Below are 19,666 nucleotides of genomic sequence, written 5' to 3'. Positions count from 1 at the left end.
CTAAAGACTCTCCCAGCCTCAACCCTCAGAGGCACCAAAAGGGTGGGGTGAGGGGATGCTATGTGCGTGGCTTTGGGGGGAAAGACTTCAGAGGTTGAAGATGAAAACAGCTGCTGCTCAGAGCAAGGCTTAGAATACCAAGGTGCAGGTGGGCCCCAGGTGACCATCAACCAGAGAGGTCAAGAAAGGCACTGACAGCCCAGCACTGAATGTCATGTCCCAATTCTCCAGAGGTGTCTATGTCAAGGAAAAAGCCAAGTCTGGAAGAGAGTCACCTGAGGTGCCCACAGGGGCCTCCCTGATGGAAGGGCAGGAAAAAGCAGCTTGGCCAACCTTCTTCTGCCTGGGACCTCCCTCCAATCCCCAAGCCCCAGGGGAACCCAAGGGCACCTTGAGGTTTCCGTTTCTTCCGCAAACAGGAGGTGACGTAGCGCTCCAGTTCCCGCAGGGTGGATGGCTTTAGGGTCTCGAAGTCGATCTCAATCTCGTCGGGGTTGGAGTTCTTGAGTGAGGGCTCCCTAGACTGGATGATGTGTACCACTCGGCCCAGCTTCTCACCAGGGAGCTTGTTGATGTCCAGGCTGAGCTGGCGCTTCTCCTCATATGACATGGGCTTGCACTTGTCCTCCTCCTCTGACTCGTATGCTGGAGGAGGCTTGTTCTTCATGGGCACCGGCTCCTTCTTGCTATGAAGGGACAATGCAGACACAATGGGTACCCTGGGAAGCTGGGGACCTGTTCCACTCCTTCATTGGAATGGGTCCTTTCTATTCCCCCACCCTGCTGGTCTTCACTGTTAACAGGGGAGCTGCTGTGGTGTCCTTGCCGTCTGCACCATTCCACCTGTCATCCCCCCTCTCCCCCCCAAACCTGGAGAACGCTAAAGCCTTGTCCCTGGGAGAAGAGCAGAGGTGATCAGCCTCTGACTGGGGCAGGCTAGGTCCCCATGGAGGCGTTAGGGTGGTACAGACCTTGTGTTACTGTTGCTACTGTTGTTTTTCTTGGTCTTTTTGGGAGGAAGTTCCTTGGCTTTGCTTTTCTTATTCTCCTCCATTTCCTCTTTCTTTTTGTGCTTTTCTTTTTTCTTTTCCTTCTTGTCTTTCTCCTTTTTCTTTGGTTTGTTCTGCTGGGGCTGCGAGAGGGCTGCAAGCTGCTCATGCACGGCTTTGAGCTATGGAATATATAGGCAAGACACATGCCAATCACACTGGGGCTGGTACATAGCTGCCTGACCTGCCACTCCATCAGATTTCTAAAGTGTCCATGCCCACCCAGGCCCTGGACTCCAAAGGTGCCCAGAACAACCACCTAAAATGATAAGCTGTTAAAGCCCTTTGGCCATTCTAGGCCTAGGAGACTGGGCAGGAGTGCAGACACACTGGGCACTAAAGGCCCGATGGCCAGCTTGCAGAACAACCATGCAGCCCCTGGCTTGGCCTCCTTCTACACACTGGAAGGATCCAGAAGCCTCCCTTCTGCCCAAAGAACAGCCATATCTCCCCATCTCCATGTGTGACATACATATGCATACGTTCAATATGCCCGTGATCTAGCACAATGGCACCACTGGGAATTCTGCTCTTGCCAGGACTCAGAGCCATGATCATCTCGTGGAGACCTCTGGGGAGAATGCTTGATCCATGGATTTCGGGGGGACCAGGGATGGAAGTAGTCATGCCTCACCTGCTCCTGAAGCTCGGCCAGCCGCTGGGCTCGCTCCTCCTCAGAGTCATCAGTTGAGCTGTCGCTGTCCGAGGAACTATCGCTGCTGCTGTCACTGGATGAGGGTGGTGCCACAACCTTGGTGGGGGGTGGCACCACAGGGGACGACACAGCCACCATAGGCTCCTCAGGCTCGTCTGGCATCTTGGCAAAGCGCATCTCGAATACATCCTGAGGGGTAGGGAGGTGGGGATGGGGGAAAGCCATGCCCGTCAGGGCTGCTGGGTCCCCACCAGGCTGTGGCCCAGTGTCACTATAGCTTCACTGGCTACTGGGGTCAACTCAACAGGAAGTGAGCGGGAAGGTCAGAGAGCTAGACCGATGGTAACCCTTTCCCTGCCACTACGGCAACATGCTGGCTAGGGCTCCCTGACACCAATTCCAACACTCCTCTCTCAAATCTCATGTTGAGGAGAAAGGTGCTCCTGACACAGCCTGGACACAGTCTAGGTAAGGACCAGGGGACATAGGTTGCAGGAAGCAGCCAACCACTGAGGACCCTTGATAAATGGTGGGCTGAGACCAGGACCCACAGAAAGAGTGCTTTAAGGTTCTTGTCAGATTGGCGCTCAGTCAGCACATCCCAAGGGAGCCTTCTGAATACTGGAACTGGACACCAGAACACAACAGTGACCAGCGCAGGAGGCTCTGTCTACCTCCAGTTCACATTCCTGCAGGGAGGGTGTGGGGCCCACAATTTTAGAGAGTGTACCAGGCAGAGAAAACAGCATGAGCAAAGGCCCAGCGGTGAAAGTGTACCCAGTAGAGCCCTCAGCCAGTGAAGAGGTCAAGTCCTGCTGCAGCAGGCATACGGCTGGATGTGCCTCCTCCCTCATCAGATCACCTCTGGGGCACATAACTGAGCAGGCCCATGCCAATGGCTAGGGTGTCTCCAGAGCATGCCAGGCTAGTTAAGAAAGTTACAAGAAAGTGGATGTGAGGTGCTGAGGATAAGCTCCAGGAGGGTGCCAGCTCTGTGAGGTGTAAGCACCTGAGCAGAAGCCATGGGACTACTGAACTTGAGATCACACCCCAGGAGACTCTGAAACCTTCCAATTCTAAGATCCAGGAATCTGACGGGACTATGAGGTCATGGAGCTCAGGGGGGCAGCAGCCCTGCCTGAGCACCTGGCGATCCAGCATCTGCTGCCTCACTAATTAACTGGCAGGTCCCATCCTACCTTGAGGACTTCATTATCACAAATCCAGTGATGACCCAGGACAGAGGGCAGAAGTGGAAGGAAAAAGCTGGCTTCCCAGCAGGAAATTGGGATCTGCTTTAAGCCTGGCATAAATCAGTCAACATGGTATCTCATAGGATGGAAGGGGCCTTCCCTAAATGTGAACTGATGCCCCAGAGAGCAGTGTGGCCCAGGAGGGCCATGGGATTGAGCTCCAAGACTGTTGTTTCAAACTGGAGCACACTTGACAGAGCCAGCTCTAGAAGCCCTAATGTCTCTGAAAACACAGCTCGTTTCCCCTCCCCCTGGGCAGCAGGGCGGGCAGGCATCCCACACAACTGTGGTGCTGTCACCTCCCCTCCAGACCTCTCAGTGTGGCCTCCCCTGAGGCAGCTCCTTTTCCAGGAAGGCCTGGACTATCCTGAAGCAGGTCTAAGGGATATGGAAAAAACAGGAGTAAACAGAAACCACCACCCAGGCTGCCAGGGAAAGGCGGCTTCACACCAGAGCAGAGACCCCGGTGGCATGAGAAAGATCCTCTCCGCCCAGGTCCCTGAGTGATTTACACAAGCATCTGGAAGATTTAGGCCTCCTTCCAAGAAGCAGGGGGCAGGTGAGAGAAGTGTGTCCGACAAGGTGTCAGGGCATCAGGATTCCATGAAAGGGGGAGAGCAGCACGCAGGGCCCAGCACCCAGTGCTACTAGGAAATAACATTTTACCAAATGGGAGATACTTCATGCCACCTGTCTGTTGGCCCAGACTCCCCTGCCAGCTGCCAGGCAGCATTACTCTTGCCATAAGGATGTCCCTGTTTCTTCCACACAGGTTTTGGCTGCTGTGGAAATGGGGGGCGGGGAGAGAGACAGCACTTGTCCTGGTGTGTCTCAAGGTAGACCCAGCTGCCCTGCCCAGCATGCCATCATCTGTACCCTACCCCATGAATCTGGACCACAATGTGATTCTTTGCACCAGCAAACCACACTAGTTTCAGAACAAGTACCTCCTCTCGCTAGAATGTTGACCAGGATCACTTAACCGGGCCGCATCAGATTCATGGGGGAAGTATACTGCCCACCACCCCTGCCCCTTTTAATAAAACAGAGATGTTTAGATGCTGGGAAGTCGCAGTGCCCAAAGACCTCCAAGTGAATTGACTCAAAGCCAGGCAGCTGGAGACCCTCGGAGGGAAGTGTAGTCCAGCTCCATCTCAGCCAAGTCTGGATAGTGCTGTGGGGTTTGGCCACATCCAAGGCACAGAGGGCACAAAAAGAGAAATGGAATACAGGCAGTGGGAGACCCACTAGGGATGTAGCCATGAGTGAAAGATACTCAGACACATACACACACACCCCTCAAAAGCTTCCTGTCTCTGGGATCTAATACAGAATACCAACACGTTTCAGTTCAATTTTTTTCTGTACTATACGCACAATTGCATTCTACTTTAATTTGCACTTTTTCTTGAAATAAACATATAGCCCAAATGGTTACTAAACGTCCTAAATCATATATTTCACAACAGAGAAGAGGGTAGTACTACCAATAGCTCTGGTCCTAAGTCACCCTCGGGCTCCTGAGGAAACCTCAAGCCCAGAGATTTGTGACAATAGCTGCCAAGCCCAGAATTTAGAGGCTGGAAGAGGAAAACAAAGAAGATCCTTTTCCATATCACTCTTCCCAGGTAAATCCCAGTCCTTGGGCACAGCCTAACTAAGAGACAACAGGTCTCAAGACCTCTTACAAAGGCAAACAAGGGTTGGGGCTTTGTTCCTCTCTCCTCTCCCTTCCTGCTGGGAAATCCAATGATCTAAACCATGTTGATCCAGGAGAGCTTTCAGAAAAAGAAGTAAAACAAAGCCCGCAATGCCATACAGACAGCAACTGCCTTTCAGAGAGAGAGGTCAGAGAGCTTGACACTTTAACTCTGCCATTCAGAGACCCCACCCTTCTCCTGGTATGTTACTTTCAATAATAAAGTGACCCATACCTTGCAGCAGGCAAAGCAGGCCGGGGGTGGAGGTGGTCCTGCGCTGGACTACCCACCTGTGTACTGCCCAGTCCAGCCCAGCCTGGTATTTAGAATCAATGTTTAGAAAAAGGCTGTTGTGTGACAAGCCTATCAGTGGCCTTGCTATGGGTAAAACCTGCTCTGAGCCCTAGCTGGTTTGGCTCAGTGGACAGAGCGTCAGCCTGAGGACTAAAGGGTCCCAGGTTCAATTCCAGTCAAGGGCACATGCTCGGGTTGTGGGCTCGATCCCCACACAGTGTGGGGCATGCAGGAGGCGGGCATGCAGGAGGCAGCCGATCGATGATTCTCTCTCATCACTGATGTTTCTATCTATCTCTCCCTCTCCCTTCCTCTCTGAAATCAATAAAAATATATATTAGAAAGAAAAAAAAAAAAGAAGAAAAAACACAAACCAGGCCCTGAAAGCATGCTTATACCACTCCCAGAAGAAAAAAGAAAGAAAAAAAAGCAAAATAAACAAGAAAACACCAACCTTAAAACAGGCACAAAAGTTAGGAAGACAATCTTTGGTGCTGGCAGAAAACTTGTTAGGGTTTATCTGGTTGCATGACGGCAAATAGTGTGTGGAATCAATCTGGGGAAAAGCTGCCCCAGCTCTCGGAGGAGAGTTACGTGTTTGTCAAGGTGCAATACTGCGAGCTCCACTGCCACCTGGTGGCCAAATGTGAGAATTGCAGGAAAATGATAAAGCCTGAACTACCTTCAAGGATGGGAGATGGTAAAGAGAGTGAACCAGCAGGAATGCGAAGAAAGCCAACAGGACCAAATAAAGAGAGCCCCCTGCCTCCCCAAAACTAAGACAAAATAAAACCAGACAGGTCCATACTAATAACAAGGTTTTTCCTACCCCAAGTGTTCTGGACACATTCTTTGAACCCAAGGCAGCCCCTGACTAGGACAGGGGCCAAGTGGAAGAACTGAGGAGACTGTGCCTTGGCTCCAGTAAAACAACATGTGGAGCTAACACATCTGGGAGGCAGGCGGGCAGTAGGGCTCAGGTGACCTTTAACTGGAATAGACCCACAAGATGCAAAAGTGGTTCCAAGTCCTGACTTCTGCCCTGAAAGTATTTCATAAGTGCTTGGAAAAGCCAAGTGTGAGGAAGTCCCATCCAGCCACCAGATGAGGTTTGGACGTGGGATGTGAGATGGACTTGAGCTCCAGCCAGAGCACTTGCACCTTGTGTTGGCATGTGGCCTAGCCCATGACCTGCTGTATCTGTCCCTAAAAGCAGAAGCAACTTGGAGCCTTACATGTGTAATTTTAAAGATTAAAAAATAAATAAATAAATAAGACAGATAACAGTACTAAATATTGACTTTATTCTTCACAATTTAACCTCTGATCTAACCAAAGATTGTTGATAGTTGTGTATGTTTCCCTTTAAAAAACACCACACGAAGAACGCGATGCACACATTTATGCTATAATCTGCTCCTCCATTCCCCGCACAGCTACCGTGTGCACAGCCAGGATCCACTTGAGGGACCATGAATCCCATTAGGGCATTGTGAACACATGGAACATCTGAAAGCAGAGGCTCTGCAGTTGGAAGGCAAGCCATGGCTTCAGGACTACAGTAAAGAAATGCCCAAGGTCACCTAGTTACTTTAGCTCACAACTGTGACAAAGTGTCTACCTGGCAAGAGTGTCGTCGCCGTCGCCCCTGCCCCCTCCCGATGACCTGAGACAGGTCTGTTTTGGAGAAGAGATTGGGCCATGAACAGCACACACAGTCTTACAACCAAGGACAACCAAATGCAAGGGAGATGGGGGCTTTCAGTGGGATACCCCACATAAAACCTAAAATGCGCAAGGCCCAAACCCCAACCAACACCCCTGCTTTAATTATAATGAAACGATCTCAACATGAAATGTAGGTGTTATCCGGAGTCCACTATTCCAAAGCAATGTGGCATATGCCAAAAGTGAGTGACAGAGATAAAGTCTGCCAAGGCCCACAGAGGCCTGGACTGCCCAGGAGCTTCCCAGAGCCTCACCTGGAGCTTTCGGGCCATGGCTACAACTTCGTGGTCAGGAGGGTTGTACTTGTAGCAATTGGAGAACATCAACCGGACATCTGCACCAAATTCCTGAGCATCACGGTACTCACGGGCCTCCAGTTTAGACTGGAAAGACAAGACAGATTGTGTCTGCCCCTGCTGGTGGAAGATGGCAACAGGGAGGGCTGCTAGCAGGAGCAAGTGGGGATTTAACCCAGATCATGGAAAGAGGTCATCACCCTAGTTCCCAGTGCCAGCTGGAAAAGGAGACAGACACTCAACAGCAATTCTCAGGGCTGGAAATCCACCCATGTGGTCACTCTGCCTGGCTAAGGGAGAAGTGGACATAGAATCCACAGAGGCAGAGCTTAAGCCAGAACTGAAAAAGGTAGGGCTGGGCCCTGTTATGACCAGGTGTATAAAACTTGTTTTGGTGACAAAGGACAAAACATTGGTCAAAAGGAACATAGTTGTCCCCGCTGTGCCCACCCCATGTTTGGGAAGGCTTATTCCACTCTCAGAAGAAAAATGCAAAAAAGCTTACAATAAAACCAGAAGGCTTCAGAATATGACAGTGATGAAATGCCAGTGCTTGTCATGTGCCTCCTACCGAGAGAAGACAGCAAGGCCCTCCCCATGACACAGCCTGACAAAGTCACCAGCCCCCACACTCTCTAGAGCATCTACTGTATGCAAGGTGCCAGTGGGCACTGGGCCCCAAGGCCCAAGAGGGCTCTTTCCTAAGACTAGGAAGCAGCACTGCTGTCTGACCAAAACTGCCTCATTGTCTAGAGCAGTGATGGCGAACCTATGACACGCGTGTCAGAGGTGAAACGCAAACTCATTTTTTTGGTTGATTCTTCTTTGTTAAATGGCATTTAAATATATAAAATAAATATCAAAAATATAAGTCTTTGTTTTACTATGGTTGCAAATATCAAAAAATTTCTATATGTGACACGGAACCAGAGTTAAGTTAGGGTTTTCCAAAATGCTGACATGCGAGCTCAAAAGGTTCGCCATCACTGGTCTAGGAGCATGTCCCTACAGTTCCCAGCAGGGGGAGCTTCACTCCTTTGGGCTGGTGAGGCGGCTAGAGAGCTGCTGGGGCACAGTTCTGGGGTCTTCCCTGGCCTCATGGACACCTGCTGGCCCACCTTGATTGTGCTCATGTCCATGGGATGCTTGATGATGTCACAGTAGTCATGAAGGCCCAGCGCCTCCACGTCCACGGGCTTGTAGAAAGGCCAAGCATAGGCGGCATGCTTCTTGGCGAACATCTCCTTGAGGATGCCGCTACAGCACTTGAGCTGCTCCGAGATCTTGCTGCTCTTGTCCAGTGCTGGGTGCTGCTGTGAATCGGGCACATCCTTCTTTGGGGGTTTCACAGGCCGGCTGCTCTCCCGCCGGGGGCCCAGCTTGGTGGTCTTGGGCTCTGGGGGCAGCAAAGGTGGCTCATGAATGGAATCGATGGTAGTAGGGGTGGTGGTGTCTGCTTTCCTCTTAACACCCTTCTTTGTCTGCAGAAAGCACAGAAGAGATAAGCACAGTCAAAGGTGTGGTTGGCATTTCGAGCCCTCAGCGTCACTCCTGGGACCAGGTCCTTCCTATGGTCCCAACCCGCCCAAGGAATAGGAGAGCGTGTCCCACCACTCTGCTCTGCAGCTGGAACAGGCCCTGCTAGGGGCAGAATGCATGCCACTGAGCACTATATTTGCTCATCAAAGGCCAACAAAACAATCCTGACGCAGCTTCCTACTCATTATTGGGGGATTCCCAGATCCGAGCCTGCCACTAAGCCACCTTGGAAGGCACGTTTCAGAAACTATTTAGCTAGCCTCTGTCAACATGCATGGTCTAAATCAGAAATGGGAGGGGTCAACAACCTCAGGAGACAGTGCCTCCATTATGGGATCTTTGGGTCAGTAGCTTCTGGACTATGCTGAGTTAATCCTCTCCCCAAACCCCCAACACTCACAAGTGCCCTTGGGAGCCAGGACACGCTCTTCATGAAGCACTGGCAAGGATGGGTAGCTATCTCCTGCAAGGCTCACTGCTACAAATCAAGGAGTAGGGGTGGGAGGGCGCTAGCCGAGGTGGTAGGAGCCCACCAGTGGTCGGGCTGGGCCACACACAAACACCTAAGGGACACTCACCTTCACAGGCTGTGGGGTGGCCGCAATGATGGGTGGATGGCTCTGCACAGGTTGGGGAGTTGGTGGGGGTGGGGGTTGAGGGGGCACAGGCGGGGGAGTCTGCAGTGGCTGGGGCGGCACCACTGTGACAGGGGTCTGGACAATGAGGTCTGGGGTGATGGTGGAGAAGGAGTGAGGTGTGGCCTGCACAGGTGGAGGGTTTTGCTGAGAGGTCTGTGTCTGCGGAGGAGTCGATGCTTGCGTTGTGTTTGGTACCGTAGAGACGCCAGGTTTTGCCGGCCCTACCAACCATAAAAGGGACAGGTGGTTAGATGCTGTACCCGACACATGCAAGCGGACCTCCTGGGGACATTGCCACATATGGTGAGCACAGATCTTCATAGATGTGGCACACAGTGTCACCACAGCTATTTGCCTAAGAGAAAACATCTCAAACACCCCAGACCTCAGCTAAGTCTGTCCAACTGCTGGGGCGGGGTGGGGAGAAAGGGTTTCAGTAGTGGTGGGTGCATTGCATTCACACTTCCTGGGGGTCTTGGGCTGCAAGTATCCTCTTGGGCACAAAGATCCTTCATAAGCAGGGAGGGCTGGACTGAAGGAGGAAACACACATTGAGAGTCAGCACCAGGACTGCGGATGAAGAGCAGAAAAATGTTTCTTGGCAATTTTGGGCAGTGCTGTCCTCATTCCCAGAAGCACTGCCTCTGAGCAAGTGTTCTTGGTAGGGGGTGGGCATCAGAAGCCATGGCCAAGGCTTCTGGAAACTGGCAAGCTCCCACTTCCCTGAGCGACAGGGAGACTGGCCAGGTGCTGCCTCTCTGCAGCCATGCGGGTGAGTCCAGACATACAAAGCCCTATGTCTGCCCCCACATGCAGGCAGGTTCTGTGGTTAAGCAGTGACTTGAGACCAGCTCTCCTTGGCTACCCCTCAGCATTCCAGGGCAACTAACTCCCATTGCTCACATGAAGTCACCACTTCTCCTGAGTGCGGTGGGAAGCCAGGTGAAAGCTGGCTCCTGTGAGAAGCAAATAGCTCACAGCATGGCCACCTTGCAAACATCACCGTTTTGCAGCAAGGAACCATGAACGGCAAGATGCAGAAGGCGAAAATAGGCACTGAGATAGGCAAGGCAGACTAAAAGTTTGGGTGCCAAAAAACAGGCAGGGCTCCAACACAAGCACATTAAGATAATTCAGATAACAAACCCCCAAGACTCTAAGATTGGGTTTTAGTTAAAAATGCCTTTGGTCAAATTAATTTCTTTTCTCTGAAATGAAAAAGCAGAGACTATCTATGGTGCTGGCAGGGTAAAGAATTCACATAATTTAAGAATATTTTAGAGAAGTTACACTTTCTTCTTAAACTGAAGTCCTTAAAAAAGGCAGGGCTCAGTTATTTCTACTTTGGGGGAGGGTTACACAATCGTGAAACCCGCTGGGCAGGTCCACCACCGAACCTCGTCCAACTGTATCCAACCAGCAGCCATCTTCCTACCACCGCTAGTCTTCTACTGGAGTAGAGAGGGGCAAACAATGGGGGAGAAATGAAGCCATTTCCTCGTTATTTCAGTGTGGGGGCCCTACCTGCTTCTTTCCTCCCACGTCCTCTTCCTTTTGCTGGAACTATCATGATCTCTGTTTCTTCTGTGGGCAGTTCGTTGATTTTTTGCAAGAAGAGCTTCTCCAGAGCTTCTGCCATTAAGACTATGTCATCTCCAGGCTGGAAGGGACATGCAGGGTGAGGGTCAGAATCCCCCCCGCCCCCAACTTCTAAGCAGAGCAAGAATTGTCCACATTGTGCCACCACCTCTGCCCCAAATGTGAAGCATCATATTCAGGTTCCCCAAGATGAACCCCAAAGGCCCACAACACAGCTAATACCACTAGGCATCACAGTCTCATGTACCTGCACGTCTGCTGGGCCAGCACCTCCCTCTTTAGCCTGTTAAGCACTGGCCCATCTGAGAAACCATCCTTATGCCTTAAACATCTAACAATCTATCAATCAGACACAGGGGCTCTTCTTTTAATACAATTCAACTTCACTAGATATACTTGATTTACACATGATTTCCTGCTACAGATACGTTAGCAGGGCTCCAACCATGTTCCCCAGTGTATTCCAAGGCAGCTCACTGGGGCTCCGGGCAATGACCATCTCATATTGCCTTACGGATCCCCAATCTCCCCTAGTCTGTAATATGCTGTTCCCCCTCAGCTCTAAACTGAGAACCTCATCTGGGCACATTTTGCTTAAATCTAATAGTGAGAGCTGAGACTTTTAAAAAATGTGGTAAACTTCAAGAAACTCACCTACCCATCTCTTCTGGGCAATTTTACCCACTACACCAGCAGAGGTCAAAAGGTGATTTCTGTATAGTGTCTCCCTCCAGGGTCGTTCTATTTGAAAGGGTTGGTTTTAATCACATGTGTGGTCTGAACTGTAAATAATAAATGATCTGGCTTCATGGCATAGCCGAGTCTAAAGGTTCGGCTACTGGGTTAAGAAGTGATCTTCAGGTCTACACATAAGACTGGGGGATACTTGCTTCTATTGCTACAAGCTGACAATAGTCATGTTCACAGTTCTAGATGAGGCAGGCCCCATTGCCCCTTCTCTCACATCAAAGTTTCTGTTTGAGCATACATTTTGTAGACTTCTTGACAATTTACATCATCCAAATGGACTTTTTAACAAGTCCTCACTGTTCTTCTCACACCTTCTCTACTACATACTCAAGAACCCAAATCCCAAGGGCATAAGCAGCACATGCTTCAAGCTAACAAGGACGGCTCAGAAAACAGAGAGCACCCCTCTCCCCACACAGTCACAGGCAAGACCATGGGTTCCATTACCCCTGCTTCTAAGTGTCCTCTGTCAGACCCCAGTCTACTCCAGCACCCCTGCCTATGGGCTGTAGACATATCCGCCTCTTCCTCCCCGCAGGGCAGCTGGACACCAGCCCCAACATCTCACCTTGTTGTAGATGTAACAATTTGTAAACATAGTGTTGAAGTCCTGGATACATTCCTGAGCATTCCAGTAATAGTTGTTTTCCAAGCGCTTCTTTATTGTTCCCATATCCATAGGTGTTTTAATGATCTTATAGTAATCCTGGAGAGCAGAGAGAGCAAAAGGCCAGTGTCACCTCCGCAGTCACACAGCACTCAGAGCTGGGCCTGCAGATCTCACAGGTCACTCCACAGATGCACAGCCCGAAGCTCTTCCATGGCGTCAGTGAACAATTTCAAGGAGACCCCAAGATAAAGTAAACCAGGGAAGGATTCCCAAATGCTAGGTGTAATTTGGAGGAAAAACGTTCAAGTTTGCCACTGCCCTGTCTGGGAACAGGATGTCTTTACTGAGATCTATTTTTTTTTTGTATGTTAAAGTGACCTTCCATTCTAAATAAAGAATGGGGAGAACATACAGCCTTTAAAAAAGCAGTTCTTGCCGAAACCGGTTTGGCTCAGTGGATGGAGCGTCAGCCTGCGGACTGAAGGGTCCCAGGTTCGATTCCGGTCGGGGGCATGTACCTTGGTTGCGGGCACATCCCCAGTGGGAGGTGTGCAGGAGGCAGCTGATCGATGTGTCTCTCTCATCGATGTTTCTGACTCTCTATCCCTCTCCCTTCCTCTCTGTGGAAAATCAATAAAATATATTTAAAAAAAAAAAAAAAAAAGCAGTTCTTATCTAGTAAAACCACTTGTGGCAGGTCTACTTTCTCTCCACAATGTGAAATTTTATGTGTCCATAAAATGCAAACTCCAATGGAACCAGCAGTGGAGCTCACCCCTAACAATTGGATCCCTTACTTCTTGTCACACTGAACAATCATGGAGCAGACCTCCACCTTCAGTCAAACTCATTGGCCTTTCACTTCTTTCACTTGCACACAGTCTACCACTAAGGACCCATTAGTATCTGGTACAAGTAAGCACTAAACAGGTTACCTGCCAAATGAGGAATCTGCATCAGCCTTCACAGACCCTCCTCAAACCCTTGGATCTTATTCTACAAGTGCCAAACAGAAGGAGCCAGATGGCAGGCAGAGATGTCCACAAGCCCTCTGGATCAAACACTACTATCGCCACAGCTTTCTTCTAAGTTTAGAATACTAAAACCAAATGTTTATTTTTAAAAACAACCATAGGGGAATTTGGGGACAGAACAGGCAGCACCTAGGTTTCCAGGTGGAAGGAACAGAGAGCCAGGCAGGGGACCTGCATGCAGCCACCTAGCCCCACCAAGAACCCCATAATTAGGCTTGAATGGGGTATCAAAACCAAGTCCAAGTGGAAGCCTATGGCAGGGGAAGGCCTATCTGTTAGCATGTGCCAACGTCCTACCTGGGAACAGTGGTGGGCAGTACTGAAAAGGCAAGCTGGGGGTGTGAGGTTTTGAGTTGCTTTGACACCCAGAAAAGGAACAAAAATCACTAGCTCACACAGATCCCAGCTCTAGGCATCTTGGCCAAGAGGCCTCAAAGGGGAGACTGAACCAGACTTTCTACATTATACTGTGCTCTGATCACCTCTCCCAAGAGAATCAAATCCAGATATATCTGTCCCAATGGAAATCCAGATTTTATTTATGGTCAGAGGTCTCTTAGAGGGTGTCAGGTGCTTGAAGTGACCAGTGTGTCAAGTGACTCAAAGGCAAACAGGACAGTGGTTGAGGATAGAGGACAAGGGAGGAGATGGGATGAAGACAAAAGGGGGGTGGTAGGGAGAAGGGACTGACAAGAACGCAGTGGGTTTACTGGCATGACAATCCAACCATACATGTGTACTGAATTTGAAAGAGGCAGGCATTCTAATGAAACGTCCAACAAGAACCAGAGACCAAAATGGAGGTAAAGATCTGGAAGGCATCAGAAAACAGAAATAAAAGGAAAGGAAACCTTTTTTGGGTGAGCCTATTAACATTATCTCCTAAAGTGGGAGGTGGAGGGGTGGGGGGTTGAGTCCCCTAAAAAACTGGGCTTTAGCATGACATTGCTCCCAGCCTACCAGCACCCACCACCACCACCACCACCCTCCCCACCTGGGTCTACTTCTCACTATTCCTACCTCTCTAAAGATACTAGATCAGTGCCAATGTCCATCCGCCTCTCTTTCCTTTATCAGAACTGCTGAGGGTGATCCTTGACCTAATAGACAACCCGCCCCTGTGGCTGTCCCATTGGGCGGGATGCTGCTGCCTAAAAATCCAGGGTCCCCCAGTGCCCTTTCTCCTGTCTGCCTCACCCTCTCGGCCCTCTGCATCACCCTATACAAACCAACCCCTTCTTTGTTCTGACCCTGCCACGTTTCCCTTCAAAGCCAAATTTCTTTGAATGATGGCTTCGTGTCCTCACCTTCTCATTCACACCGTCGAGAATCTGGTTTCTACTTCTGCGTCACATCTTCCTAAGGTCACCAATGCCTTCCTAAAGGCCAACAGGAGGGTCAGGTCGGAATCCTCATTTCTGGCCCCCCTGTAGCCTCCAATGTGGAGACATGGGGGACTGCTCTGTTGGTAGGTCTCCTGGCTCCCCTCTGCAAGCTCCCACCTCCTCCCTGGTTTCCACCCCAGGGCTTCTTCTCACCCATTTTTTTGTATTTACTCTAGGAAGATCACCCTCATCTGTGGACCCTGCACAACCAGCTCAACCAGAGACCAGAGTAGCAAGCTCTCCCAAGAGCTTCCCTCTAATGACAGGTCAGCTGCCTCTACCCCTTGTTATAGTCAATGACAAGTGTGGCCTCTGAAGTCCAAATCTGGCGAGGACCCTCTTTTGCCTCCACCCTCTTTCCTGAGCCGGTTCATGACTCAGGCCTGCAGTGCTCTCTCCTGACTCTCTCTTCTCAAGTGCACATGACATGTATTCAGCGAACAGATAGCACTGGACAATTGTCACAGATATAGTGGCCTTTAAGCCAGGAGAATCATGCCAGTGTGTTCATCCTACTTGAAACTGGATGCCTGGCTAAGGCGGAGGGTCCTACAGCTATATAGCTAGCTCTAGCACTCATAAACCGCTGCCTGGGTTATCTAATTCCAATTCCTGGTCCAGGGGTTGGAGGTGTAGGGATGGGACTTGGCAAACAGCAGAGGGCAACTTAAAGACATTCAGTCCTTGATGCTTTGAAGAAAAAAACAATTAAAAGCATTTGAAGAAAATATTAAAGCATTTATTCCATTTGTTCCTTGAGGTTCAGTTAGGGTTACAAGTCAAGTTTCCAGAATCATTTGCTAGGAATGTGGACAAACAAAAACCTCTCTAAAGAGAGAAGAGGCAGAGAGTACAAAAAACAAAACAAAAAAACACACTAAGAGCTAGTGCAGTATAGCTAGTGCAGGTAGGCATGAGGGCATGCAGAAAGGCAGCTGGGACAAAGATGCACCCATATCCGGCCTTTAGCCAGGCCACTTCCATGAACTTCTCTCTGGGAAATAATCAACTACCTTTCCTGCCCTATGCTCTGAGTGATAGTGATGGCGCCAGTACCAGAAGAGGATTGCTCCTGCAGCAAGCCAGCCTTCTCTTGCATGGTTTGACCAACCGCATCTACTTCTGGGAAGGTTAGGAGCACCTGAGAAGAGAGGGGACAGAAGTGCTCCCACTTCAGCTACCCATGGAATCAAAGGAAAACTGCAAGTATTCCTTTACCTTTGTTTCAATTGCTCTCTACACAATACATCCTGGGATCCTAATCTGCTTAAGCCAATAAGCACGTTCTCTAATCTTCCTCATCGCCACTCATCAGGATTGCTGAAACCACTCACTCTAGGGCCGGAGGGTGCTGGAGTTCAGAGCTGGGTCTCATGCTTTCACAACAACTCAAGCATAGCTCTACCCTGCCCTAAAGTCTATCCTCCCCAGGAGCAGCGTAAAAAGAGCCCTGGAAGATGCTACTCTGGGTTCCTGCCCAAGCTACTCACAGGGAGGTTTAGCTTGACGGCGTCCACAGGCTGCTGGAAAGGCCACGCAAATTGGTGTTTCCATAGTGTCTTGAGCACCACTTTGAGCAGATATTGCAGTTGGTTGGTCTGCCTCTTGGGCTTGTTGGGGTTGGAGGTCTCCGGGGGCGGGGGGTTGGTGCTGGCTGCGTTGGCTTGCTGGGGTTGGGCTTGGGCCTGCGTTGTAGACATTTGGGTAGTTTCTAGTCCATCCCCCATTACGGGCAGATTTCTTAATCTCGTCCCAGGGCCGCTCTCCGAAGACATGCTACTGATCCCATCACATTCTTCACTGGGCACTCTAAAAGGGAAAAGAAAAGCCACCATCAGTGGAGAGGCACCACCATGATGACATTGTCTCCACACCACCACCACGACCAAGGAGTAAGCTCCTCTCCCAGAGACTGGTTGCATGAGATAGGTCAAGGAGCCACTCCATGCACTGACTAAAAGGGCTCCAGGGCCTGCTCTTCTCAAAGACTTGTCACCCAAAAGGCAAGAGAATAGGTAACAATGGAGAGAAACAGGGCATGGAGGTAAGCCAAACAGGAGGTGGCAGGGGCTTTGGCTCTATGGAGCTCATGCAGGAGGGGCAATGAGCAACAAATCAGGTTTTTAGGAAAAACAAACAAACAAAAACAAAAAAAAACAGACAAACTAGGTTTTATAACATCTGAGAGCTTTTAGGGGACACTGCCCATGTATGAGAAAGAGTGATTTGCAAGCCCCAAATATGTCATTTACATTAAAATTCTTGTTTGTATTTATGGCTCATGAATCATGGGACCAAGTCAGTAATTCCATTTGATGAGCAGAGGCCAGGCAGGGAGGAGTAGAAAGGCTGGTCTGCCCTTCTTGGATGGCCACGGTCCACTACTGAGTGCTCCAGGCAAAGCCTCATGCTTAACTACTAAGAACATCTTCTGGCAACTTAAATAATATGTGGTTGTTAATTAAAGAAATCCCATAAGGAACTGCTGATAACACAATAATGAATCCATACTTGACTTACCATTTTATTAACTTGCTTTTTAAAGCTTATTTATCCCCACCCCGACCCAGCGCCTGTCTGAGCCCCTTGTCCTGTGGATTCCTTTAACTTGAACGACCCCTGCTTCGGGCCACACCAAATTCTGCCAAAACCATCCTTACAAGGGTGATTTGTGTACCTGTTGAAGTTATTCTAAAGGGACAACTGCAGGTCAGGGGTACATGTTTTTGTTTTAAAAACTGATTTCACAGAGGAAGGGAAAGGGAGAGAGATAGAAATATCAATGATGAGAGAGAACCACTGATAGACTGCCTCCTGCATACTCCCCACTGGGGATCGAGCCTGCAACCCGGGCATGTGCCCTTGATGGGAATCAAACCCGGGACCCTCAGTCCACAGGCTGATGCTCTATGCCAGTGATGGCGAACCTATGAACTCATTTTTTTTGGTTGATTTTTCTTTGTTAAATGGTATTTAAATATATAAAATAAATATAAAAAATATAAGTCTTTGTTTTACTATGGTTGCAAATATCAAAAAATTTCTAGATGTGACACGGCACCAGAGTTAAGTTAGGGTTTTTCAAAATGTTGACACGCTGAGGTTCGCCATCACTGCTCTATGCACTGAGCCAAACAGCTAGGGGAGGGATACACTCTTAAAAAAAAAAAAAGTTTTTTATTGACTTCAGAAAGGAAGGGAGAGGGGGAGAGAAGGGGTGAGAGAGAGAGAGACAGACATCAATGATGAGAAAGAATCATTGATCGGCTGCCTTCTGCACGCCGCCTACTGGGGATCGAGCCCTCAACCCAGGCATGTGCCCTTGTCCGGAATAGAATCCAGAACTCTTTAATCCACAGGCCAACATTCTATCCACTGAGCCAAACCAGCTGGGGCTAGCACTACACGTTTTTATTGCCAAACCGCTCTCCAGACACACAAACCCACCCTTATTCACAGTGCTGAGAGTTCCCAGATTCTATTAATGAGAAGAAACATTGCTCAAACATGTGCTGACCATGTGCATTCTTTTTGTACAGTTTTTTGACACTTTCCTACTAGCAAGACAAAGGAATGATCAGCTTTAAACCCAGTGAGCAGAGCAAGACAGTCTTCGTTGGCTAGCAGCTGCCTGCATCACAGGAGCATCTCCATTAATAAACCCAAGAGTCAATAGGGATAAAAGAACTCTGGCTGAGGAAGTCAGGCAAGGGCTTATGAAAGAGGACCTATTTTAGGACCACAGGACTCTGGTAGGCAGGAGACAAAACAAGACAGGGGAAACTGGCTGGCTCTGTCACAGCTTTCTTTCTGGAACACACTTAGCACATGCCAGGCACTCTGTTGATGAATTACTTTATGATTCACGTGTAATTTTAACCAAAGTTCGCACAAAGGTTTTTGCAAATGCAGTTCTGGTAAATGACCAAATTTTAAAAGCACCAGGGGAGAGCTTGCTATGTAAAAGCAAATTGGTGGGGCTATGGAGAGCTGGACTTCCTGAGGCAGGCAGGCGGATCCTAGCCACATGCCCCCAACACTGGGGTCCTGGTTTCAGGATGAGTCTGAGGACTAGCAAAACTGACATGTCCAGAGACAGCTTTTCTTTTCTTCTCTTTTTAAAATATATTTTATTGATTTTTTACAGAGAGGAAGGGAGAGGAATAGAGAGTTAGAAACATCGATGAGAGAGAAACATCGATCAGCTGCCTCCTGCACACCTCCTACTGGGGATGTGCCCGCAACCCAGGTACATGCCCTTGACCAGAATCAAACCCGGGACCTTTCGGTCCGCAGGCCGACGCTCTATCCACTGAGCCAAACCGGTTAGGGCGAGACAGCTTTTCTTCCGTAGTGCTCTCATCAACCATGCTGCTTGCTCCAAGGAGTCTAGTGGTGGTCTTGCACCCTATGCTAAACTTAAGTATTTAATGAGATCTAACCACGTCTAAGACATCAGGCAAAAATTTACAGTATGGCCGAAACCGGTTTGGCTCAGTGGATAGAGCGTCGGCCTGCGGACTGAAGGGTCCCGGGTTCGATTCTGGTCAAGGGCATGTGCCTGGGTTGCGGGCACGTCCCCAGTGGGGGATGTGCAGGAGGCAGCTGATCGATGTTTCTCTCTCATCGATGTTTCTAGCTCTCTATCTCTCTCCCTTCCTCTCTGTAGAAAATCAATAAAATATATTTAAAAAAAAAAAATTACAGTATGTGCCCTCCCAGAGTACTCCTAAGCCTCAAGAAGGGAGGGATGGCTCCTAAGGTAATCTCTAAGGGTGGGCGGGCTCTATTGGAGAACAGAGCCCAGAGCTCAGGAAGAACACTTAGAGGACAAGGGATTAGGGAGGCCTTTGTGGGTGCTAAGCTGTTTTTTGGTACCTCTTTGCACACATGGTGCTCGAGATAGGGAAGGGGCACCCAGTGCTGGCATGAGAATGTGATGGAGACTGGAGGTGAAGATCAGCTGGGCAGCAGCTTGCGGGGAGCAACCCCCAAACTAAGAAAGCAGCGTGCCAGAAGTGCAGGATCATGAAGGGAATTCCCCTTAAATTACTTCATCTGACAGTGGGCCACAGGAACACTATTTGGACTACAAGTTTCCAAAGGAAGATGTAACTGGGTAGAGCCCTGATTCAG

General features: G+C 49.5%; 1 protein-coding gene across 5 annotated transcripts in view; it reads right to left on the bottom strand.

The window, feature by feature from the left end:
* Window positions 1-19,666, bottom strand: part of BRD4 (bromodomain containing 4) — an 88,911-nt gene that overhangs the window by 17,228 nt on the left and 52,017 nt on the right. For all 5 annotated transcript variants that reach the window (XR_013995992.1, XM_081091392.1, XM_081091393.1 and 2 more), the window contains exons 2-10: window positions 16,021-16,339; window positions 12,070-12,207; window positions 10,677-10,812; window positions 9,093-9,373; window positions 8,094-8,456; window positions 6,934-7,062; window positions 1,684-1,893; window positions 972-1,171; window positions 391-686 (exon numbers count right to left, since the gene is read on the bottom strand). Coding sequence is in view for 4 of the 5 variants with exons in the window: in XM_081091392.1 (XP_080947518.1) it covers window positions 391-686; window positions 972-1,171; window positions 1,684-1,893; window positions 6,934-7,062; window positions 8,094-8,456; window positions 9,093-9,373; window positions 10,677-10,812; window positions 12,070-12,207; window positions 16,021-16,305 (2,038 nt within the window). In the remaining variant the exon portion in view is untranslated. The remainder of the gene's footprint in view (window positions 1-390; window positions 687-971; window positions 1,172-1,683; window positions 1,894-6,933; window positions 7,063-8,093; window positions 8,457-9,092; window positions 9,374-10,676; window positions 10,813-12,069; window positions 12,208-16,020; window positions 16,340-19,666) is intronic.

The sequence above is a fragment of the Myotis nattereri genome (assembly GCF_964212035.1).
Source record: "Myotis nattereri genome assembly, chromosome: 5".
NCBI lineage: Eukaryota > Metazoa > Chordata > Mammalia > Chiroptera > Vespertilionidae > Myotis > Myotis nattereri.
The sequence above is the reverse complement of the archived record's forward strand: the minus strand, read 5'-3'. Positions and strand labels throughout refer to the sequence as shown.